The 25,354-nt window shown below is 40.5% G+C and overlaps 2 protein-coding genes across 31 annotated transcripts; one reads left to right on the plus strand and one right to left on the minus strand.

Annotated features, from left to right (window-relative positions):
• Positions 1 to 1,263: 1,263 nt before the first annotated feature.
• Positions 1,264 to 12,245, minus strand: HNRNPA2B1 (heterogeneous nuclear ribonucleoprotein A2/B1). Of its 26 annotated transcripts, none has more exons than XR_008548940.2 (14): positions 11,782 to 12,239; positions 9,039 to 9,074; positions 8,830 to 8,940; positions 8,523 to 8,669; positions 8,017 to 8,227; positions 7,771 to 7,872; positions 7,615 to 7,695; positions 7,064 to 7,126; positions 4,915 to 5,034; positions 4,593 to 4,715; positions 3,836 to 3,918; positions 2,762 to 2,990; positions 2,396 to 2,468; positions 1,264 to 1,797 (listed from the first exon to the last, which is right to left on the minus strand). XR_008548940.2 is itself a non-coding variant. In XM_016957196.4 (12 exons), exons 1-11 carry the CDS (start codon positions 11,785 to 11,787, stop codon positions 3,857 to 3,859), a joined length of 1,062 nt encoding a protein of 353 aa, XP_016812685.1. In that variant the 5' UTR covers positions 11,788 to 12,239; the 3' UTR covers positions 1,264 to 1,797; positions 3,836 to 3,856. The 26 variants fall into 26 exon arrangements, 9 of the variants coding, with proteins under 9 accessions (XP_016812685.1, XP_054543416.1, XP_063670205.1 ...); XR_001719140.4 differs by having other exon boundaries at positions 2,333 to 2,468; XR_008548942.2 differs by lacking the exon at positions 9,039 to 9,074 and having other exon boundaries at positions 2,333 to 2,468; positions 11,782 to 12,245.
• A 389-nt stretch (positions 12,246 to 12,634) lies between these two features.
• CBX3 (chromobox 3) lies at positions 12,635 to 24,520 on the plus strand. Of its 5 annotated transcripts, none has more exons than XM_009452798.4 (6): positions 12,635 to 12,769; positions 14,177 to 14,228; positions 17,574 to 17,716; positions 19,601 to 19,763; positions 22,847 to 22,941; positions 23,267 to 24,520. In XM_009452798.4, exons 2-6 carry the CDS (start codon positions 14,205 to 14,207, stop codon positions 23,391 to 23,393), a joined length of 552 nt encoding a protein of 183 aa, XP_009451073.1. In that variant the 5' UTR covers positions 12,635 to 12,769; positions 14,177 to 14,204; the 3' UTR covers positions 23,394 to 24,520. The 5 variants fall into 5 exon arrangements, with proteins under 5 accessions (XP_009451073.1, XP_016812689.1, XP_009451072.1 ...); XM_009452797.5 differs by lacking the exon at positions 12,635 to 12,769 and adding an exon at positions 12,892 to 13,032; XM_001161276.8 differs by lacking the exon at positions 12,635 to 12,769 and adding an exon at positions 13,645 to 13,662 and having other exon boundaries at positions 23,267 to 23,678.
• The last annotated feature ends 834 nt before the right edge of the window (positions 24,521 to 25,354 follow it).

Genomic DNA, 25,354 nt, shown 5'->3' on the forward strand with positions numbered 1-25,354 from the left:
AGGTCAAGCAATTTGGCATCTACCAAATTGGGCTACATGGAAAAGCTTACACATACAGAAATCTGATTTCACACTAGTGAATAAACTGAGTAAGGGCACCCCCTTGAGTGTGACAGCTGGCATCTAAGACAGTTCCCAATGCTCCCTGCCTGCTTGGTAATTGTACCAGGGAAAAGAACCCTCCCACCACATTCTGTGACCATAAAGGATGCAAGATAGCACGACTACTTCGTAGAGTGTGTTCATTTTACAGCTTTTCTTGCTCAAATCACTCGAGGGAAGATGACAACCAGGATTAACTTTACAGCTGTTAGTATGCCACTCTGGATATTTAAAAAAAATTCTCCAATCCTAGTTTTCTGTGATTGGAACCTTGAGCTTTACCCAGAATCAGTTAAGTTGCTCCCAATTGCTGACCCATAGATGCTGGTTTGTTTCTCTGAACTGCTCTAAGTATTGAGGCAAGTTGTTACACGGCAACAATATAAAGCCTTGGCCAAAAAGCAGCCTTTCTTCATTTAGGGCACTGTCTCAAAGATACACAAGAACTACCTTAAACTTCAATTTCTACAAGAGAAACAGCTCAACACAACATATACACACAGGAAATAAGCCTATGTTGAATATCCAACATTACCCCATGCTTCAGTAAACCCTCCTTCAATCAGTTCATTTCAGTCTATTGTGCAATTACCTAATTCTCCCCTATTTGTGATATTCCCTTGACCTTGCTGGATAGGAGTTGGTATTTTGAGGTTATGCATATCAACCTGATGTATTTCAAAGTTCAACGTCTTTGTACATCCACACATTTTTAAACCTTCAAAATTTTCTTAAAGTTGGGATATTTGTACGTCTATAATTGACGAACTCAGCTATTTCAAACAGAAAGCTGCTATGTGTTACCTGCTGTTAAATTTGACTTACCTGTTAGATACCTCACATTATCAAAACCAAAACAAATTATCATAGAAACAAATTAACCTGGTCCTTTTTTTTGGTTTTCTTAATTCAGATAAATGTCCAAATAAACACATTTAAAAAACAACACTGATATTCATTTACTCAGTGTAAACCACAATAAAACTAATTGACATTTGACAATCTAGTACATATTGTAAACCTCAGTGCTTCTGCAAAGCCACTTAATCTGGACCACTCCAGCCGGTTAACCTTTAAAATCCATGATTTTCAAAATGCCACCAGTATTGCTAAACATAAAAGGTAAAGCCAGAAACTTTAGGAGTACTCAAACGCTGAATATACAGTGCATAATGAACAGCATTTTATTGGGGACAGCCAATAACGTCCACAATGCTCTTCTCATTTATCTGTTAATATTAAAATATGCATAGCTTTGTGAAACTGCTTTTAAAAATTTAGGGGATGGTGATCTTTTAGACAACCAAATGTTTATAGAACAAGATTCACACATTTTATGTGTAAACATTACACCAAGTATTTGGATACAAAAAGTATTTATTTTATAAACTTTATATTTAAAATAGAATTGTAATCTGTCTACTCACAAAACCTAATTTAAAACATGATACATTTATCTCTCTAGCCAATTTGATGTTACTGTTTTACAAACAACACTCATTTTGTAATTGTTTTATATCAAGAACCTCAACTAAATGTTTGTTTTATCAGAAAACATTTCCCTTTTATTTTAAAGAGTGCTTTTTAAATGAAGGCACCAACAAGAACTACTTTCAGATGGTACAGAATTTCTTATTTCTTGAAGACTCTGTGGTTGACCACTTCTTCATTAGTTACCTGCAGCAAGACACCTTCCTGCCAAAGGAAAAAAAAAGTATCTGAAGAAGTTTATCATGTTTGTCCAAAAGAACCTAAACAACTTCAGTGGTGGTCTTAGGATCAAAGAAGACTCATTGGTGTATAGAGTAAGCCCTGAGTATCACATTCCTGTAAAGGCAATAAAGCCGGGCAATCAAACTCATCATATCTAAGGAATGAATTTCAACAGCCAACCTACAACTTTCTCTTCAGGGTAAGACACTGAACTAGAATTACCACATTTAACCCACCTATTTAGTACTGGATACATACCAGGCTTCATAATGTAGACAAGACACTTCACTCAAGTATGAACTACTATCTGAAAATAGATTCAACCATTTTTGCCCTACCTTCTTTCAGTCTCATCCTGATAAGCATGTACAGTTACAACCATAAATACAACAACAAATGTCTTTAATAAAAACCCCTAGTTCACTCAAAATGTTTGATCCAAGAAATGTGAATACACAAGGGTGTAACGATGGGAAATCTCATGATTTATTGAACTTGCAGCCTAACTTTTACCTACCATTTTACTACCAACACCACTGAAGGAACCAAGAAAAGCTTTATTAATGATCACTTGGCTTGCCTCAGCTGTTGAAATGAAGCACTTTACAGTCTTTGTGGCAGCAGAATATACTTGTCCATGGTTCATATCAATGCTAAAATTCCGGCAGGGAAAAAAATGATATGTTAAGCACCCAAATCTTCACACGGAGGGGGAGGGGGTGGGAAAAGAAGGAAAAAAAGGGAAAAACAACCAAAATAATTTAAGTAAATGACAGATTGGAAAACAGGGTTTATAAAAATTATTCTCTTGAGTTTATAAATTGTTAAACTCAATTTATAGCTATGTTAAACTACGTAAGAACCACTATACTGAAAGACCATTTAAGAGTATTAGTTTATCTTTTAGGGAGGAAAATTAAGAAAGGAAAAGTAAATAAGATCTTACCTAAAGAAGTTTAACTGAAGCTTAGAACTATTTTGCTCTACACCCTCAGCTTTCGTTGGCATCCTTATAAACTACTGTAGTTAAAGTTTTGTAGAAACAGCACAGTTTTTTAAGACTGGCTGAACTTAGTAGCCGTCAAGAGTTCTCTTGTACTAGACCTGTGTCCCTGAAGAGTACCTCGCTGGGGTTATTTCCTTTCCTTGCATTGAAGAAGCAGCATCTAAAAGATCTAAAAAGGTGTTTCTCCTTGCAGAGATATCCCTTAAGTTATCTACATAATTTAATCCTGATGAATTGCAGACAACACACTTACATCTGACCAGCATTTATCTTATACAAATATAACAACAGCTTTGCAACGGACCTTAATTATACTACCCACTCCTTAACTTATTTAAAATAAAAAGTCTATAATTACACAATTTCCTTTAGAATTATTTTATTAAATCATAAATGTACAACAGCTTCTTAACTCTACACACGCACTTAAATTTTTTAAAGGAAAAACGTTATGTCTTATTACACCATGATCCTGGCTAATAGCTTTTCAAAACTTTGAGAAAAATCTTAAAAAAGGTTTCACATGTCACCTGAAACTTACAAATTTAACATTATCAAAGAAGGAATGCTTCTACACTCTTACAAAGACCACTAGAAAGAAACAACAATTAAAAAGCTAAGAAACTGTCTCAAAGGCATTTTTTTTTTTACAATCCTTCCTCCACAGTAAGGTAATGTTATTAAATAATCCAATCCATTCACAAAATGGCTCTCTGCATCTGCTCTGGTGTCTTCTGCCATATCACTGCATATTTATGCATGACTGAGATAAGAGTTTCCTTAACATTGTTATTTCGATAACCTGAAGCTGTTCTGTTACCTCTGGGCTCTCATCCTCTCCTATTTATACAGTGAAGCCTGTTTCAACAGAAGTAAAGAGTAAAAAAAAAATAGGTTATGAAATTATCCATCTAACCAGATTTTAAGGAAAGATAACATGATCCTAAAAAGCTTTTACTCCTGCAGCTATGTCTCCCAAGATAATAATAATTGTAAAACTCAAAAGCTACTTACCCATGGCAAATAGGAAGAAGCTCAGTATCGGCTCCTCCCACCATAACCCCCACTTCCTCCACTGCCTCCTGGACCATAGTTTCCTATAATTGTTGGAACAGCAAGAGAAAACAAACTTACTTTGATTTCCCATGATCAGCCTAACACTACAGTTGATTCTATTTTATATCCATCCAGTCTTTTAAACAAGCAGATCCTAATCCTTTGCAGCCAGTTAGCAGAATTACTCAGGAGATAAATTACTCGGGTTCATAGACATTTTTATTTCGTGGCTGACCCTATTCTTTTAAATAAAGGGTCCTTTCACCCTCTCATCCTCATTTGGACTGAGTAAGGGATTTTCTTAAAAGTACATCAAGCCCAAGACAAAGCTAGTTTACTCCTAGCTAAAAACCTCAAAAATAAGCTAAGCAATGGTTTGAATCATGGTTTAAAGATTTAACTTCAAAGACCCTCATTCCAATGTATACCACTTGCAATGTGGGTTGCAACTGTATTTAGCTGTTTATGAGTCCCCACCAGAAATTAAACTACTGAACATCCCCACCTCCAACACCCCTAATCCCAATTTGATGTCATAACTGCTTGCTGAGTACTTCCCGTGGAGATTTATGCAAAATTTCTTTATTTTCACTAAGACCGTACATGGAGCACTGCCCACAGTACAAACTACTTAGTATGTTATCTTCCCTTCAAGTCACAAAAGGCTAATCCTTTAATCACAAAAATCTGAATAACCTCAATTTTTATAAATTACCTCCACCATATGGTCCCCCCATGTTCCTGCTACCACCAAAGTTTCCACTCTTCATTGGACCGTAGTTAGAAGGTTGCTGGTTATAATTTCCAAAATCATTGTAATTTCCACTTCCATAATTTCCTATTAAAAAATTGGAATACTCAGAACAATACAAACATTAAACCAAGGACTTAGGACAAAGCTCCCATAAAAACAAATAAAAGCAAACATTTATCCACAAATTTTAAGGGCATCTAGTGACAAACATGGAAACAAAAGATCAAGTGTTACAAAGACATTAATTCCAAATTCCCACAAAGGTTGCAGGTGAATTTATTACCTCCTCCATAGTTGTCATAACCACCTCCGTAGCCCCCACCCTGGTTGCCATATCCAGGTCCTCCACCACCATATCCTCCTCTTCCTCCTCCATAACCGGGGCTACCTCCAAAATTGCCACCTATTATAAAATAAGCCTTTAAGTAATCACTTAATATTTTCAATACCATTTTGAACTGTCTCCTCACATCCATTTCCAGCTTTCCAAGTTTCCATGTGAAATATTTAATGAAATTCCTCTAAAATAGCTTCAAGGACTGAATAACTATCCTTGGTAAACATTTGGTGGCTGGGGTTACTTAGCCAAATGGATAACACCATGTGCACACAGTTAAATACCTGTAATTCCACAGCTTTCCCTCAAAACTAAAAATCTTAAGTATCTTGAAATACTTCATGTATACTGTGGGTAAGGACTGTGAGGCTAGACTAGTAGTGTGGGCTAGAGGGAAAGTAAAAGAGCACTTCCTCCTACTGGCCCAAAAGATAAAGTTTCTATTATGTCTCTCTACGAATTACATATCTTAAAACAATGTTCTCGGTTGGGCACAGTGGCTCATGCCTGTAATCCCAGCACTTTGGGAGGCCGAGGCGAGCAGATCACGAGGTCAAGAGATTGAGACCACCCTGGCTAACACGGTGAAACCCCATCTCTACTAAAAATACAAAACATTAGCCAGGCATGGTGGCAGGCACCTGTAGTCCTAGCTACTCGGGAAGCTGAGGCAGGAGAATGGCGTGAACCCGGGAGGCAGAGGTTGCAGTGAGCTGAGATCACACCACTGCACTCCAGCCTGGGCGACAGAGGGAGACTCCCTCTCAAAAAACAAAACAATGTTCTTGGCTGGGCGCAGCAGCTCACACCTGTAATCCCAGCAGTACGGGAAGTTGAGGCAGGTGGACTGCTTGAGCCCAGGAATTCAAGACCAGCCAGGGCAACACAGCAAAACCCCCACACCTCTATAAAAAAAACACAAAATTAGCCGGTCATGGTGGCACACCCCGTAGTTCCAACTACCCAGGAGGCTGAGGTGGGCGGATGGCTTGAGGCTAAGATTGCAGTAAGCCAAGATCACACCACTGCACTCCAGTCTGAGCAACAAAGCCAGACCCCATTTCAAAGAAAAAAAACAGACCCAACACTCCACACAGTATGCTCTTTACTGTAAATAGAAGTGGGGGACATAAACAAAAATTTACACTTTCACATACTGCAAAACAAAAACAAAAACAAAAAAAAGGCTGGGCATGGTTGCTCACGCCTGTAACCCCAGCGTTTTTGGGAGGCCAAAGTGGGCAGTTCACGAGGTCAGGAGTTCAAGACCAGCCTGACCAACATGGGGAAACCCCGTCTCTACTAAAAATACTAAAATTAGCTGGGCATGGTGGTGCACGCCGGTAATCCCAGCTACTCAGGAGGCTGAGGCAGGAGAATCACTTGGACCGGGAAGGCAGAGATTGCAGCGAGCAGAGACGCGCCACTACACTCCAGCCTGGGTGACAGAGCGAGGCTCCGTCTCAAAAAAAAAAAAAGAAACCATATTAAAAAAAAAAAAAAGCTTGTGGGCTGAGTCTCTAACTTGTAGTTAAATACGAGAATTCAGCTTCCTCTAAAATTTTAATTATAAAAGGTAGAACAGTGAGATACACTATTTAGTCATGCCTATTGAGTGGCAACACCAGAAATCAAGTCTATTACCAGCTCACAGTTTTAAATGTCCCTTGTTACAAAATCTGTCAGTGTGTATCAGCCTTTTCTGTACGCCAATGATATATTTAATATATCACACTTCATGTTTAATGGTAGTTCACAACCTTATCTGCAGCCAGGAGCACACTAAACATTTTGGAAAATTTCCGTAGGTTACGCTTTTTGAAAGTTGTCCTGGGATGCTTCCCATCTAGTTACGGGTTTAGGCATATTTCACATTTTTTCCTATATATACCACCCCCTTAGGCACTCTATTCCTTAGGCTATAACAGCTAAGATGACAAACTACTTATAAAAGAAATAACTGGACCACTATCACCCAAGCCATTTATAGAGACTAATATAAAATGTTTAAAAACTCAAAATATAAATGAAGTAAATATACGATATAGTTAAGTATTAGTCACATAAACAAACCAAAACGTAGAGGAAAACTGACCTCCAGGTCCTCCTCCATACCCATTATAGCCATCCCCAAATCCACGTCCACTGCCATATCCATCTGTTAGGGGCCAAAAAAAGATTACGTTTACTATAAACTGTTCAGCATTATTGCTAATATTCATTTTTTCAGTTCTCTTACTACCTCAGCACAGTAATTAAGAACCGCAGAAAAGGACACACCAGTGCTACCAGTTTACCCACAAAACATGAAAGCATATAATTAAATCTACCGCCTAAATTTTGGACTCTTAAGTCTCAATCTTAGAGATTCCATCCTATTTATACATAAGAATGACACTTGATGGGGGTCAAAGCTTTTCGGATGACACTTCATGTTACATTATTAATCCAGATAAATACAACTGTTATTAATACAACCCTATTAACTTCTTGTCTGGCCAAATCACAAGAGCTTGCCAGGATACAATCTATTTGAAGTCTTAGGAAAATTGACTTAGGTTGGATTTCTTGATTCTACTAATGAAAACCTAAGCATATTTAAAATAAAAGCACACATCCTTTAAACACGTAGAACTTGAAACTCACCAGATCCTCCTCTAAAGTTACTTCCTGGTCCTGGTCCGAAATTTCCACCGCCACCACGTGAATCCCCAAAGCCGAAGTTGCCTACAATAAATGCCCCAGTTAGAAGCAAGCCCTTATATATGAACAAAAATAAAGAAGAAACAGAATTAAAATTACCTCCTCTTCCACTCCTAGAACTCTGAACTTCCTGCATTTCTTGTCTAGACAAAGCCTTTCTTACTTCTGCATTATGACCATTGATGGTATGGTATTTCTGCACTGGAATGAAAAATTCAGACTCCTTTTAAATTAAATCAACATTAAGCAGCTTTAAAAGTTTACCTTTCAATAAAGTTACAGATGTTAACATACACAAAATTGAATACATGATAAAAAACAATACATTTGTGGTTAGACACTTACATACGATTTTATCCACAGGATCATGGTCATCAAAAGTAACAAAGCCAAAGCCTCTTTTCTTTCCAGACTGCCTATCAGTAATTATCTCAATGGTATCAATTTTTCCATATTCCTCAAAGTAATCTCTAAGGTGATGTTCCTCAGTATCTTCTTTAATTCCGCCAACAAACAGCTTCTTCACAGTTACATGAGCCCCTGGTTTTCCAGATTCCTAAAATAGTGGTGGGGTAAAAGTCATCCAAACAGAAAAAAACACAAGCATGATTCAAAGCACCCGACCGGAGTACCATACTTCGCTTGTATCCACCTTAAAACTACCAGATATAAAATAGCTTTTAGGGACCTAGCTTTTGAAAAATAAGCTAGCTTAAGAAAATGGTCCAGAAACCCAACACACCTTTAATAAGGGAAAAAATCGAGTTAAAACTAAATTCAGAAATACTTTCTGATGTTCAGCAGGGCACGGTTCTTCATGTTAACGCACAAGACAGTCATCGTTTGCTTACCTCTCTTGCTACAGCACGTTTTGGCTCAACTACTCTCCCATCAATTGAATGAGGTCTTGCAGCCATGGCAGCATCAACCTCAGCCATGGATGAAAAAGTTACAAAACCAAATCCTCTTGATCTTTTGCTTGCAGGATCCCTCATTACCTTTCAAACCAAAAGGTAAACTTTAGCATTTAATCTCATTATAGCTTATAAGTGAAGTCATAATAGAATTTTTTACTATGCTGATAGTTATTTCCTCCATGATTCACTTAACATACAGCTAAAAGACTAATATCCAGTAACAATTCAGTAATTTACGTACCACACAGTCTGTAAGCTTTCCCCATTGTTCGTAGTAGTTCCTCAAACTTTCTTCTGTGGTTTCAAAGCTTAAGCCACCAATAAAGAGCTTACGGAACTGTTCCTTTTCTCTCTGCAAAGGAAAATACCATTTCAATTTTTATTTACATTTTCCTCTTTGTATGCAGGAAATTAAATTCTTAAATATGAGGTGACCTGCTGGCAGAGTACCTTTTTCCTCTCCAAAGGAACAGTTTCTAAAGTTTTCTGGGGGGGAAAAAAAAAACTTACATCAAATTTAAACCATATGTTAAACTGCATATTAGTTGTGTTACACCAAAAAAATTGCCTCAGCTGATCTACACAAGTTTCAAAGTCATTAATGCTTGATCTAAATTTACTCAACATTAAATTATCTTAAACAAATTATTAATTAAAAAAAAACTTTCTAAGGAAAAATAAACAAATGTAGACCGTGATTATCAAAGGATTATTAAAGAATCTTTACCAAAAATTTCAACCCTACAACCTAAAAACGCAGATTTCTATTTTTAAACATCAGAAAATAACTCTTGGTTCGTTACTTATGACCCAAAGTTTTTATTTCACGATTCAGTATCTGAAAAGTATCATTTATTTTCCCTTAACTGCCCCCTCTGGTGGTGATTCTAAGTATCTCAGCCAAAAAAACAAAACTTTTTACAACAAACACTAAGTTTCTCCATATGACTCTCAGTTACGAAAGTATTTAAAGATATGCATTAGAAATAACCTTAAAAATTACTCTTATAACCAGGACAAATTAATTTTTATGACCAGCAGCACTCGAAGCTTAAAAAGTTTAATTTTTGGTGGACATGTCTATATTTGATATATGACAATACAGAATATGAATTACTCAGCTTAACCATATGTACAATAAAATATTCACGTGGCATAATCTCTAAGATAATAATTACTGAAAGCTGAAGCTTACTTGATTGGCCATGTGGCAAGCGACAGGCACAAAACAATTTTCCAAGTCAATAGGAAAAACCTCAGAGCTGAAATCTTTATATGCTGTACTACACAGCTGTATTTTGGGCACTTAAGAATGTTAAGGAAACCTGTCTTAAAAGTTAACTAGGTTAAAAAACCTCAAACGAGAGGAAGTGATATCCAGGACCAACTGCTACAAACGCATAATGCAAACTAAAAAGTCACACGTAATTTTCAATTATTTTTTGTTCCTAGCAAGCAGCATTAATTGCTGCTCTCATCCCAGTTCTACGGAGCTCTCCCTCCATTCGCATGCTCCCAACTCCTAAAAAGTAGTGGTAAAAGCCAGTTCAGATTTTTTTCCTGTAGTTTTCATGACTCGTAAAAATTAAAGAAAAAATTAACTGAAATGATCAAACTAGCTCCTATGAGACACAAAGCAGTCTTTTGAAATGGTTACTTGTCACGACAGGTATTTTCATTTTTTCAGCTAGTTTTTATTCTTAATTGTCAGCACATAGGTGTCTCTAAACTGAAATTACGGATAATGTACATTTATAACAAGTCTTACAAATCACTAACAAAAAGCAAAAACTCATTACTTACCTCACAATTTATCCAAACTTACCCGATGTCCACTATCGATTTTAAACAATGTTATTTTATAAACGTGCTTAGGGTCAAAGAAAATAACCAGGTAGACCCCCTTCGCTTGAGACCTTACGCTTATCAATGTAATGTTCAACCAAGATTGCAAACAAAATGAGAAAAGTAACAAAGTTCAAATACAGAGCGGCCCAGGCCCAAAACAGTTTTGCACATCAATCCATACGCATTACAGGAAGGAGCCTCTGAAGCCATGTTTTAATCGAAGTATAACTAAGGACAAAATCGTTATTTCACTTTCCTCGTAATCATCTAATTATCTATAAAGGTCCATGGATCTGTCCCGTAAGGATTAAACTTCTCAGTAACAACATTACTTAAAATGAGTCAGCTCTACAACTTAAACGGAATCCTTGAGAACAGTAAAGGATTCTGACGCGAATATCCCTCCCCCGCCCAGAAAACCACCTTCGTCCCTGCCCCTCGTGGCCGATGGCTTCCAATTTATGTTTATTTTGCTGCGGTTCATCTGCCGTTTTACCGACTGCAGACCCAGATAAAACCGTTACTCAAAGAAAAAAAAGACAGGAAAAACATAAAATGGTTTCTTTGTCCTATGGCTCGCATTGAACCCGGCCCGACGCCCTGGGTGGTGAGATCTTCTCTGAAACCGGGCCCGCAAACCCGGAGCACCCCCCCTCCCCGCTCTTCGGTGTGGCTTCCGAACGCAATGGCGCCATTTCATCGAGGGGAAGGCTGAGCGCCTTTAATGAGGTGCGCAGGACTCTAAAGATCCAAGCTCACAAAACACTCCAAATCCACCTCGAAACGATATGAAAACAGCCCGAGAAGAAAGAAAAATAGTTAACCGCTTCTATTTCTTGATAGAGAAAGCACACTAAGGAAATAAGAGAGTTATAAGAGAAACGCTGAGAGGAAGGCGAGCCATGAAAATGGCGGCCGCCAAATCCGGTTCCCGGGAAAGAGGGGGAGGGGAAGCTCCGCAGCCTCGCTCACGAGGACCCGCTGCCCGCCGAAACGCTCGCCGAGGAGACGCCGTGGCCCCCGAAGCAGCGTGCTTTAGAAAGGGAATAAGAATTCCCGCCTCCGCGCCCCACTTTCACTCCAGCGGGGCAGCGTCCGCCATGTGAAAGCTCCCCATCCCCCACCCCCAGTGAAGGGAAATGGCGCCGGGAGGCTGAGGGTGGGGAAGCTGTTTGTACGCTCAGGCCTCCGCTCAAGACCCCGTTCGTAAACCTTAAGCCCCACTGCTACTGAAGCGGTCGGATTTCCTGCCTCTCTCCCACGGAGGCGGCTGGCCGACTTCCACTGAGGCGCCAACGGCCTCGCCATGCCCTTTTCAATAACTCATTGATTTCAAACCCGTTACCTCCATCGCGGACTCAGTCGCTTCAGCCCGATTTCCCGCAGCCGAGCGAGATGAGAGAGATCTCCGCGGACGAACACGAACCGGACTCGTCCTGGCGCTGTAGTGAGAACTGCCGCTGCTCGAGAAACAACTCTGCGAGGAGCACCTCCGCACGGGACCCGGCGCTGCTGCTACTGCCGCTAGAGCCGCTGCCGCCGCTTTTCTAGAACCTTCCCCCCACTGACGCGTCTTCCTTACGTCAGGCCGTCGCGTAAACGCCCTATCCGCCGCCAATGGCGGGAAGGCTCTACGCCCCACCTTACGCCAAATGCGTACTCCTCCCACCCTTGCGGCCAGAGACAGTACCCGACGTTACTTCCGTAAATGCGCTCAATGAATTGCGGAAGGCTCAAGTCCTGCTAGTTACTACCTCTCGGAATAGGGTCCCGCCCCCCGGCTTGGCGCAAGGCAGGTGAGAAACGGTCGCGCAGTTTGAAATTAACGCCGACGGGAGGAGCTTAATCCGCAGCCCGGAGATCCAGCCCCCTCAACCCGGGAGGTGGTCCCTGCAGTTACGCCAATGATAACCCCCGCCAGAAAAATCTTAGTAGCCTTCCCTTTTTGTTTTCCGTGCCCCAACTCGGCGGATTGACTCGGCCCCTTCCGGAAACACCCGAATCAAGTTCTAGTCAAATTATTGTTCACGCCGCAATGACCCAACCCTGGCCCGCGTCTGTGGAACTGACGCCTGGCGTACAGGAGAGTTCGCTGCTGAAAGTGGTCCCAAAGGGGTACTAGTTTTTAAGCTCCCAACTCCCCCTCCCCCAGCGTCCGGAGGATTCCACACCCTCGCACCGCAGGGGCGAGGAAGTGGGCGGAGTCCGGTTTTGGCGCCAGCCGCTGAGGCTGCCAAGCAGAAAAGCCACCGCTGAGGAGACTCCGGTCACTGTCCTCGCCCCGCCTCCCCCTTCCCTCCCCTTGGGGACCACCGGGCGCCACGCCGCGAACGGTAAGTGCCGCGGTCGTCAGCGCCTCCGCCCTCCCCCTAGGGCCCCAATTCCCAGCGGGCGCGGCGCGCGGCCCCTCCCCCCGCCGGGTGCGCGCCCGCTGCCCCGCCCTTCGTGGCCGCCCGGCGTGGGCGGTGCCACCCCTCCCCCCGGCGGCCCCGCGCGCAGCTCCCGGCTCCCTCCCCCTTCGGATGTGGCTCGAGCTGTAGGCGCAGGGCCGGAGACGCTGCAGACCCGCGACCCGGAGCAGCTCGGAGGCGGTGAAGTCGGTGGCTTTCCTTCTGTCTAGCTCTCGCTCGCTGATGGTGCTTCAGATGCCACACGCGTCCCGGGGTCCCGGTTCTCCGCTCCCCTCCCCTCCCTTCCTCGCCGGACCCCGCGCCGGGAGCTGCGGGAAGGAGTGGAGGGTCGGGCGGTGGCCTCGCGGCTGGCCTGGCGCGGGGCCAGCGCCGGTAGTTAGTGGGGGGACTGCTCTGCCCTCGAGGGGGTAGGGAGCTGTGGCGACGGTTGCCCCATTTCGAGACAAAGCGCATTTTCCCCTCCCCTCCCCCACCCGCGTTCCGGCGGAGGCGCCCCCTCCCCCAGCCGCCACGCGGGGCTGGGTCGAGACTTGGGCCTCCCGGAGGGCGGCGCGTGGTCCCGCGTCCGCGAGGCCTGGCGGCGCGCGGCCCGCTGTCCCGAGGCTGCGGCGACCGCCCAGTTAACGTGGCCGCCGCGGGGGTAGGCGCGTGCGGTGTGGCGCAGTGCCCTTGAGCCCCCGTGCCGCGGCCTTTGTTTCTCCCCGCGGATGCGCCGACCACGAGGCCCGCGCTCTCGGGTGGGGGCGGGCACCCGCGCTTAGGCCTCTGGACGCCGGGCTTCAGCGGCGGGGGTCGGGAGCGGGTGTTTGCAAGAGGTGATTCTTTTTTCAAAGTGTCACGAAACGGGATTGAAGCATCTTAAGTTTTTTCCTTTTGTTGTTTAATTACCGATTGGAAAGAGGGAGGGTTTCTGAGCAGAAACCAAGTTGGGATTGCAGAACAGAGAAGATTCACAGTGGTTTACCGTTGTGAGTTGTTTGGGTAATCGTGCCTGGTTTTAAACCGAAAGGATTGTCCTTTAAAAATGGAACATGGACTTTATTATAAATGGGACTTAGATTGGAAAAGACATTGGTCCCCTATTTTAAGCCATGTGAAGCTGTTTTAGGTACCAGGATCCCCAGTAAAGTCTTTCTAGACTCACATGGTTAGGACACGTACTTCTGTGCATCATAAGCAATGTAGGTAGGAGCGCAGATCTACTCTGGATTTGTATTCACGTTTGAAATGTGCGCTCCCTACTTGGGGGTTGGAATCCAAACAGAATTTGTATTTAGTTACCTTTTTTGTGTCATGCAAACTTACCTTAACTGTCATGCATTTTTCTAGTAATAGCTCTTCAAGTCTGCAATAAAAAATGGCCTCCAATAAAACTACATTGGTAAGTTAATGAAAACCTAAAATATGTAAGGATTTAACTCAAGTTTTTTTCCCCCACAGTATAACTTTGCATCTCTGTGGCTGAGAAATTTACATCCACATATTTCCCAGCTCTCCCAGTGTAAATTACAGGGGAAAATTAAGAGCAAAACGAATTCATTACAGGGAGATACTGGCTTGGCTTAATAGTGTCTTAACTAGTTCAAAGAAGGCTAATCTTTGAAGGACAGTGCAATGTGGATTTTGCTGAGGATTTTTATCTTCAAATAGAAATACACACATTTTTGCAGCGTTGAATAAATGTTACATAAAATGGTAAAGCCCTTGTTGGTTGGCATAATTTTTCTTAAATCCCCAGAATTCTGGAGAAGTATTTTCATTAAAGCCCAATTTAAAGAACAAGGTACCTTGTGCACCTAGGTTGGAGCAAAAGTCATTGAATCTTTCAAATTACTTTGGTCACTTTATCTTGTTTTAACTTACTCTAAAACATAGAAGAATATTAAGTTTAATTCATTGCAATGTTTTGTTTTTTAAACAAAGTGATCGAAATCGCAAATATGAGCCAGAAGGGAGAAAAGGCTAGATTTTTTGTATCTTATTCAGCCATGTCATGTTACAAGTTTTTTTAAACCCTGGAATATTCACATAAAAATCATGAAATTCAAAGTTACAGTTTTCACAATATTTAACATTGCATTAATCTTAAGCATGTAAAGGTGAATGTTAATGTCTCCTAGGTAAAATAAAGCATTTGTTTTTGGCTTGTATGTGCTCTCTCTGGGTTTCACACTAAAAAGGGCACGTTGGTGATTTTTAATTTGTGCCATCATTAGATTCTGCATTAAGTCTGTTTACCCTGCATTAGATTCTGCATTAGATTCTGTTTACCCTGGAAAACAGAAGTTGTTTTTGCACGCAATTGATAGTCTTTGGGGTCTGTTATTGTATTTAGTTTATTTTGTGAAGGATCACAGGTTGGCCACTTTAAAAGTTTTTAACTTTCCATTTTAAAAATTCATTAGTGTTGTGAGATATGTGTGCTGTTAATTTCACTTAAATAATGGGAAATTTATTTTGACTCATCCACTTTTGGAAAAAAGTGTTGGGTTAAGGCAAATATATACTATAAAAGAAAATAGTGAGCATTTGAAACTAGCTTATGAATGCCATAGTAGTGAATGAATACTGTATGGCATTTTGTCTGCCTTTTTTTTTTTTGTAAACCTTAGTGTGTATCCTTTTCATTTTCTGTATTTATTGTTGACTTCATTTTGTTAGCCTTCTCCCTTTGTGGCAGTAGCTGTTTTGTTTTTCATGTAGTATAGGTATCTGATACACTTCTGTCTATTACAGTTTGTCTTTGCTCCTCCCACCATTATTCCTACCTTCTTGTACTGTACAGTGGCAGAAAGCTATTTGGGCCCAGTACTCAAGTATCTTGACTAATGAGAATCATAACACCTGACTTAGAAATGGTATCCAAAAACGTCAGGTGTTTGCTGCATGTTTTTGTATTTCAGGGGATTTTTATTTTGTGTGTGTGTGTGTGTGTTACCTATATGCTTGCATAGCTTGAAATGTCGTTTTGCAGTCTTGAGGCCTTTCTTACATATCTGTCTGCACACTTCATATGCCTGCATAGCTTGAAATGTCCTTCTGTAGCCTTGAGGTGTTGTTAACTTTTTTCTGCTTGCTGCTTTACTTGTGGGATGGCTTTAATGACTGGGCAATTAAGGTTTATCTTTTTTAAATAGTATTTGGGTTTTCTGTTTTTGTGTTTTTTTGAGACAGAGTTTTTCTCTTGTTGTCCAGGCTTAGAGTGCAATGGCGTGATCTTGGCTCACCGCAACTTCAGCCTCCTGGGTTCAAGCAATTCTCCTGCCTCAGCCTCCCAAGTAGCTGGGATTACAGGCATGCACCACTATGCCTGGCTAATTTTGTATTTTTAGTAGAAACGGGGTTTCCTGTTGGTCAGGCTGGTCTCAAACTCCTGACCTCAGGTGATCTGCCCACCTCGGCCTCCCAAAGTGCTGGGATTACAGGCATGAGCCACCGCGCCCGGCAATAGCATTTGCTTTAAGATGAAATGTTAAGATGGATTCCTTCTCAGCCCATAGGATCTTCCGATTAACCATTTCAGGGTTTTTTTCCCCCCATTTTTAATCCTCTCATAAAAATTTTCCCCATTTTTAGTCCTCTCATAGCAAATCTTGAGCCATTGGAAAGAGCTGGTTCACGTTGGTTTCCTGCTTCTCTTAAATAGTGTCATACCAAAGAAAATGCCTGTTTAAAGTGAATTTGATTACCAGTATAGACTTTCTCTTGAGAAACCAGGAAGGAAGGATTTTTTTCACCTTAGGGAATTAAAATAAATTTGCCATGTTGGTCTCTTGAAGTGATAGCTTTATAGTTTTGTTCTAAGCGGTAGGAAATATTATCTACAGAGGTTATGGAAGAATAATCTTGTCCTTTAATTGAACCTCCTAGTGGTCTCTATAGTTGACCCTGCAGTTGGTATCAGGATTTTGAACCATGTTTTCATTCTGCATTTATCTTTTCTCTGTATCATTGATGCTTTTGACATTAATATTTGAATTGAGAAGGGGGCTGGGGCTTTTACCATCTGGGGGTGGATACAAGGTCTGTCATAGGTTCACCTAAGACATGTCACTACTACTTGCTTCTCTGTATCACCCTTTAAGTACTTCCTGCATAGTTGTTTGTTGCGGTGTTGTTAAAATGAGTGAAAATTAGTAAACTTGGTCTTTTAAGACTACAGGGCCGGGCACAGTGGCTCACGCCCGTAATGCCAGCACTTTGGGAGGCCCAGGCTGGTGAATCACTTGAGGTCAGGAGTTTGAGACCAGCCTGGTCAACATGGTGAAACCCTGTTTCTAATAAAAATACAAAAAAAATTAGCCTGGCATGGTGGCATCCCCCTATAATCCCAGCTACTCCGGAGGCTGAGGCATGAGAACTGCTTGAACCTGGGGAGGCGGAGGTTGCAGTGAGCTGAGATCACGCCACTGCACTCCAGCCTGGGCGACAAGAGTGTGAGACCCTGTCTCAAAAAAAAAGACTGGAAAAAAATAACTGTTTCCAGATAGTGTTTTTTTATTGTATTATTTTGGTGGTGGGTCGTAAGTTTGAACTAAATCAACAAGATAAAGCATTCTTTTATTTTATTGTCTGTTGACTTTTAATCTTTCCAGAAGGTGTCTGCCCTGGGATATAGAAGTAAAAATTTATGTCGAATGTGATGATAATATAAGCAATTGAGCCTTGAAAATGTGCTCAAAATTCAAGAGGAATATTTCTTAATTTCTCTTTTGTTTTATTTTAGCAAAAAATGGGGAAAAAACAGAATGGAAAGAGTAAAAAAGTTGAAGAGGCAGAGCCTGAAGAATTTGTCGTGGAAAAAGTACTAGATCGACGTGTAGTGAATGGGAAAGTGGAATATTTCCTGAAGTGGAAGGGATTTACAGAGTAAGAAACTTTAGTGCATCTTTACTATATGTTTAACTGCAGCTAAGTGGTTTTAGAATTTGTTTTTAACCTGGCTCTTTTACCTGCTTTCCTGTAGGTGTCTTTAAATGTAAAGACACCTTGAATTTTAGGTGTCTCATTTGAGGTCTATTTCAAAAGAACCAAGACTTTATTGTACAGTTGAAGCTGAGCAGACTAGAGACTAGTTTATTACCCTGGGGAGTCAAATTTATAAAATTATGGAGTGTAGTTTACTATGTAATATATTTTAATGTGGTTAGATATTGTACTAATTAGAATAATCTGCATTATTTTCCTCCACACAGAGGGTGCTAAAAACATTGAAGCTTTACAATATAGACTAGTGGGTCTCATACAGGATTACATATAATCTAGGCTTTATACTGGGTTTATTATGTCCTTATACCTAAGAAGTAGAGCCTGGGCATGTTTTAAGCTCTCTGGTTCCTTGTGTTCTTTGATATGGATTGCTCTCATTATTCTTGATAATGTTATTCACAAAATGTGAATAACTTGAACATGCAACAATTACATACTTTAACGCTTGAGGTTTGTTGGGCTTATCTGCTTTGATTCTTCCCCCTTACACCACAAAGCTCCATAGGCAGTGACAATTAAAAATGGATAGGTGGAGATCAATTTCCTGAGCACGCTGGAGATGGAGCATATGATAGTCGAATGATTGGGCTTCACCTATCTGTAATCTCCTACTTCCCCTGCTCTTCACATTTAATTCATAGCAGTTTGGGAATTATGAATTGAATGGGAGATTTACGTTTGCCTGTTTTATCCTTCAGTATTCTTAGTTTAAATTAAGTATGTGTCGTAAGTCCCTTCTTTATTAAGCCCATGAAACATGAAAAATTATTTTTACCCATCAAAACATTAGGAAATGAATGGGCTCCTCCCTCTTCTCCCAAAACTTAAGGCCACTAGCATGATTATAGCGTACTTGCCATGTGCAGTGTAACAGGTAATGTAAAAGACTTTTTTGTTTGTTTGTTTTGAGATGGAGTCTCACCCTGTTGCCCAGGCTGGAGTGCAATGGCATGATCTCAGCTCACTGCAACCTCTGCCTTCCGAGTTCAGGCGATTTTCCTGCCTCAGCCTCCTGAGTAGCGGGGACTACAGGCGCCTGCCACTATGCCCGGTTAATTTTTGTATTTTAGCAGAGACCGGGTTTCACCATGTTGGTCAGGCTGATCCCAAACTCCTGACCTCAAGTGATCCACCTGCCTTGGCCTCCCAAAGTGCTGGGATTACAGGTGTGAGCCACCGTGCCAGGCCAAAGAAGACTTTAATGAAAATAATACTACAGAGCAGAGACTCTTATATTGTCCTCTACCCAGTAATTTGGGTTTACTAATTTGGAGTCTCAGGGTAGCAAATTAGAATATAGGGCCTGGGTGCAATGGCTCACACCTGTAATTCCAGCACTTTGGGGCTCCAAGGCTGGAGGATCACTTGACACCAGGAATTCAAGACCAGCCTGGCCAACAAAATGAGACCCCTTCTCTATTAAAAAAAAAAAAAGTGTGTGTGTTTTAAGTTAGCTGGGCATGGTGGTGCATACCTGTAGTCCCAGCTACTTGGGCTGAGGTGGAGGATCGCTGGAGTCGGGAGTTGGAATCTTCAGTGAGCTATGATTCCACTACTGCACTCTCGTCTGGGCAACAAAGCAAGACCCTGTCTCTGGCGGAGGCAGGCTGGGGGGTGGGGTAATGTAGGGAAGGAGGAAATGATTAGTATCTGCAGTACAGAGGACTTTTTATTCCCCCAGGTGTCTATTAAAATAGATGTGGATAATGGTGATGAATCATATTTAATTTAATCACCTTTTTTTTTTTAATAAACTAAACACAGTGCTGACAATACTTGGGAACCTGAAGAAAATTTAGATTGTCCAGAATTGATTGAAGCGTTTCTTAACTCTCAGAAAGCTGGCAAAGAAAAAGATGGTACAAAAAGAAAATCTTTATCTGACAGTGAATCTGATGACAGCAAATCAAAGAAGAAAAGAGATGCTGTAAGTATAAAATATTGCCCACCAGCTTGTCCTTTTGTAAAAGGTTGATGGCTTGATTTCTTTTTTGTTTGTTTGTTTTTTTGAGATGGAGTCTTGCTCTTGTCGCCCAGGCTGGAGTGCAATGGCATGATCTTGGTCACTGCAACTGCCGCCTCCTGGGTTCAAGCGATTCTCCTGCCTGAGCCTCCCAAGTAGCTGGGATTATAGGTGCCCACCACCACGCCCAGCTAATTTTGGTACTTTTAGTAGAGATGGGGTTTTGCCATGTTGGCCAGGCTGGTCTTGAACTCCTGACCTCATGATCCTCCCGCCTCGGCCTCCCAAAGTGTTGGGATTGTAGGCATGAGCCACCACGCCCGGCCTTTTTTTTTTTTTTTTTTTTTCCTGGGAGACAGAGTCTCCCTCTGTCGCCCAGGCTGGAGTGTAGTGGTGCAGTCTCGGCTCACTGCAACCTCCGCCTCCAGAGTAGCTGGGATTACAAGCGTGTACCACCACACCCAGCTGGTTTTTGTATATTTAGTAGAGACGGGGTTTCACCATGTTGGCCAGACTGATCTCAAACTCCTGACATCAGGTGATCCACCCGCCTCGGCCTCCCAGAGTGCTGGAATTACAGGCGTGAGCCACCACACCAAGCCCACCTTTGACAACTTGCTTTTTTAAAATTCAGATACTTTTATAAAAGGCCTCTTAATCGTATTTTAAATATTTTAATACTTAGGACAATAAGGATGGGCGTGGTTTAGCCTACTTTGTGTAAATGTGCAGTAAGTGCTTATGCCACTTAGGTTGTGCTAGTGCAATTTTTCTTAGTTTCATGGATTTGATCCCTGATCAGACCAATTACCTGTGATCCAAGGCTAGCAATCTTAAGTACAAACAATACTAAGATTGGATTATTGAAAGCCTTTGCACTACAGTAAGAACAACGCAAATAGAACTTTCTGATTATAGTCCATCAATGGCATTGACCACCAAAAAGTACTTGCATGTCATCTTTGTATTGCCAAACAATACCTTGATTTTGAAGTCTGTAATCTTTGATAATAGTTAAACACTTTTCTCGGCATGAATTGAGACATTCAGTTCATTCACTCTACATGTGTTTTGGTCCAGTCTTTGCTTTACTTATGTCTCTGTGGCGTCAGGCAAATCAGGTAACTTCTTACTTACACCCTTGATTGTAAAACAGATTATACTTGTCTTGCCTACTGACCTAGTGTGACAATTTGGGGAAACATCTTGGTGCTGAATTAGGTTCTAGGCTCAGGCACTAAACATGATTTAAAACTTGATCATTTGAACTAGAAGCCAAGAAGTACAACCTTCAAGACAACTCTGTATAAGGTCATAGGTATAATCACTATTTTACAGATGAGGAAACGAGATTGACTACAAATTTGGTTTTGAAAATAAATCACATGCTCAACAGAAGCAGTTTTGGCCAGGCACGGTGGCTCGCGCCTATAATCCCAGCACCTTGGGAGACCAAAGCAGGAACATCGCTTGAGCCCAGGAGTTGGAGGCCAGTTTGGGCAACATAGTGAGACCCCATCTCTACAAAGAAAAAAAAAAGAATCAGCAAGACGTGGACACCTCCTGTAGTCTCAGCTACTTGGGAAGCTGAGGCAGAAGGATTGCTTGAGCCTGGGAGTTCAAGGTGCAGTGAGCTGTGATCATGCCAGTGCACTTTGGCCTAGGCAGCGGAGCAAGACCTTGTCTCAAAAAATAAATAATAAATCAGGCACAACTTTAACGACACTTATTGAGCCCTTAGCATGTGCTATACTGTGTGCCAAATTATTTGCTTTTAATGTGCTGTGAAATATCTGTGCAGTAGATACTAAAATTCTGTTTTATTAACCTAAACCACAAAGAGGTTAATTAACTTGCCCAAAGCCACACAGCTCGTAAGTGGGGTAGGTCCATCATTCTCACCCAGGCAGTGTGATTCCAGAGCTTGTGACATTGATGTAAAACTCTGACAGGAATAAAGGATTTATTGATATCATTGGTTCTCAAACTTTTTTTGGTCTCAGGGCCTCTTTATACTCTAAAAAAATTATTGAGGATCCCCAGAGAGCTTTTGTTTATATGGGTTATAACTATCAATACTAACAGTAGAAATTAAAACAAATTTCTAAAATGATTTTTCTAAAAAAGCTGAGAAGAGTAGCATTTTACATTTTTACAGATATTCAACACGTGTCTTAAGGCAATTTTACTTAAACACATTTGATTGCTGTGGCTTACCATTTTGGTGGAGGTATATGAAGACAATCCAAAGTCACAAATAGATTTAAAAAGGGGGCCTTACACAACCCCCTCCCAAAAAGGACTCTGGAATCCCCAGTGAATCCGTAGACCACATTTTGAGAGCCACTGGTTTATATTAAGTACTTTCTAGTGCAGGGGGTCCAATCTTTTGGCAGCCCTGGGCCACATTAGGAGAATTGTCGAGGGCTACACATAAAATAGACTTAACACCAACCATAGCTGATGAGCTAAAAAAAAAAAAAAAATCGCAAGAAAGTTTCAATGTTTTAAGAAAGTTTACAAATTTGTGTTGGGCCTCCTTCAAAGCCATCCTGGGCCACAGGTTACACAAGTTTGTTCTAACATTTCCTATCATTTAGAATGATTACAGATAGTTGGTATGAGTTTTAACATTTTTAATATTTCTTACTGTTTGTGTTTTGTTTATGCTTTTAAAATGTGTCAGTAATTCAGCCTAATTCCTGGAAGTAATTTGAAATATATTAACTTTCAAGACTTTATTATTACCAGAAATAAAGAGGTTAGTTTTTCTGTATGCCCACTCTGACTTTGGCGTCATTGAACGCAGTAATTTTCTTGACTTTTTATTCTGAATGTTTTCAGAAATTTTAAGTATTCTACGTTGAGTATCAAACTCAGGTTTTTGTGCTTGTAAAGTTAATGGAAATCAGATGTTTTTAATTACCAAATATGGGTTCTTGCTCTAGTCATTTCCATCTCACTATTGGAATGTTTTTATTTAAAATACGCCATGAAAACAATTTAATACTCTGAGTTTGCTGTATGAAAAAATGTCTTCTAAACAGGCTGACAAACCAAGAGGATTTGCCAGAGGTCTTGATCCTGAAAGAATAATTGGTGCCACAGACAGCAGTGGAGAATTGATGTTTCTCATGAAATGGTGAGTATGCAGAGATTGTTACATTTGAAAGTAAGAGTAGCTTTTTTTTTTTAATTTGTGAAATGGTTTTTCATCATTAGGTAGGGAAAAACTATCTGCTGAGAGGATGATTCTGGTTACTTTTACTAGTAGTGTTTTAAAGCAAGGGTCAGCAAACTGTGGCCTGTTTTGAAAATGAAGTTTATTAGAACATAGCAACAAGTAACATAACTCTTCTGGAGCACTTCAATACCTTTTGTTTGGACTATTATTTCTTAAATGAATGGCTGTCAGTTGACATGAACAACTTAGACTTGTAACTGAATTTTTCTTTTTCTTAAAACAGGAAAGATTCAGATGAGGCAGACTTGGTGCTGGCGAAAGAGGCAAATATGAAGTGTCCTCAAATTGTAATTGCTTTTTATGAAGAGAGACTAACTTGGCATTCTTGTCCAGAAGATGAAGCTCAATAATTACTCACATTTTTTTATATATATTTATATATATATATATAAAAATTGGGTCTTAGATTTTGATTTACTAGTGTGACAAAATAACTACATCCTAATGAAAATCAAGTTTGATATGTTTGTTTTGAAAGTAGCGTTGGAAGAGTTGTTGGGGGTTTTTTGCATCCATAGCACTGGTTACTTTGAACAAATAAATAAAAGCTTTCTGTAGTTGCTTCCTTTATCAGAAAAGAACATTTGATACCATGGTATATCATTTCCTCTTCATTAAAGAACAGCTTTTCTAAATGTTTTGGGAAATGTCCATAGTCATTACTCAGTCAAAACTTGTGTTCTCATAAGCCTAAGGACCATTCTAGATTTATTACGTGTTTTTTTGTGTGTGTGTGTGTATCCATAAAATGCATATGTAAATTTTTTTTTGTTTTTAAGCATTCACCCAAACAAAAAAATCACAGGTAAACCCATGTTTCTGAGATGCCATTATTCCAAGCAAGAGATAATCCCTTCAAGTTAAATTGAAAATTTTCCTGAAGCCATATATTTCAAGTGAAATAAGTAATCCTAGATAGGGCAATTTAAATTGGATAATTTTAAAGTGTCTATAATTGCAGTGGTTTATTTGCAAAATTCCTAAAAGGAAAAATTTTATCACTGCCATCACAGCAGGTTTCCTCATCCAGATGAGGAAACTAGACAAATGCTAGTGTGTTTTAACTAGCTAAACAAAACTAAGTTAAATGAACATTTAAAAGTTTCCCTAGCGGGCCATTCCTTAGCAAAATGTTGGAATCCCTGTTGCTACATTGACTAAAAGGTCATGATGAATGGAATATGTAAGACTTGGCTCATAGAAACCTAATCAGATGGTTAGAGGTGTTGGCAGTTTAGGACCTGCTGTCATAAATGTGTGAACAACCTTTTGTAACCTAACCTATTGACCTGCATGTTTTTTCTTTACCCCAATTCATTACATGGAGGCTCAATCTTGAGTTTGCTTTACTGGTTCAGCAAAAGCCAGGAAGATCAACTTTGTAGTAATCAAAATGTTATCCAACTGTATATTGTTTACTTTATTGTAAATACTGGTGAACAGTGGTTAATAAATAGTTTTATATTCCTTTATGCAATTATTAGACTTTTTTCTTTATTCGATATGCCTTTACAGTAGAAATAGAAATGCCCACACTCATTGGATTGTCTTTGTTTATAAGTTAGATGATACCAGTAAGGCATTACAGTACATATCCTAGATCTTTTGAGCTTATGAGTTTTAAACTTGAATATGTATTTCCACAGGAATGTTTCCACAGTTGGGAAATAAAAGTTTCATGTGATCCCTAGGGTCAATTGTCTCATTAAAATGAGGTTTTAAAATCTGGTTTGTTGTAACTGTCTTCTAAAGAACGTAAAGTATTCTGATAGGGCTCAGTGTGATGATAGACACATTTTAATTGATTTCCAAAATCCATACAGAAAAAGGGAAATAACTGATGTTTATTAAGTACCTCCATATATATATATATATATATATATATACCTACCACTGCTCTCAGCGGTGGGTTCACAGATGATAGAGAACCTTCTATTCATATTAGTAGTTGGTGGCCCTACATTCAACTTTACTAAGGGCATTTCTGAAAACAATATATTGTCCTTTGGCCATGCATGGTGGCACACACCTGTAATCCCAAAATTTGGGGAGGCCAACGCAGGAAGATTACTTGAATCCCAGGAGTTTGAGATCAGCTCGGGCAACAGTGAGACCCCCCACCTCTACAAGAAATTTTAAAATTAGCTGGGTGTGGTGGCTTGCACCTGTAGTCCTTGCTACTTGGGAAGGTCCCTTAAGCCTAGGAGTTTAAGGTTACAGTGAGCTCTATGTCCATGCCACTGTGCTCCAGCCTGGATGACAGACTGTTTCTCAAAAAATTTGAAAAATACTGTTTTTTTATATTCTCTAG

Source organism: Pan troglodytes, chromosome 6 (genome assembly GCF_028858775.2).
Source record: "Pan troglodytes isolate AG18354 chromosome 6, NHGRI_mPanTro3-v2.0_pri, whole genome shotgun sequence".
NCBI classification, from domain to species: Eukaryota; Metazoa; Chordata; class Mammalia; order Primates; family Hominidae; genus Pan; species Pan troglodytes.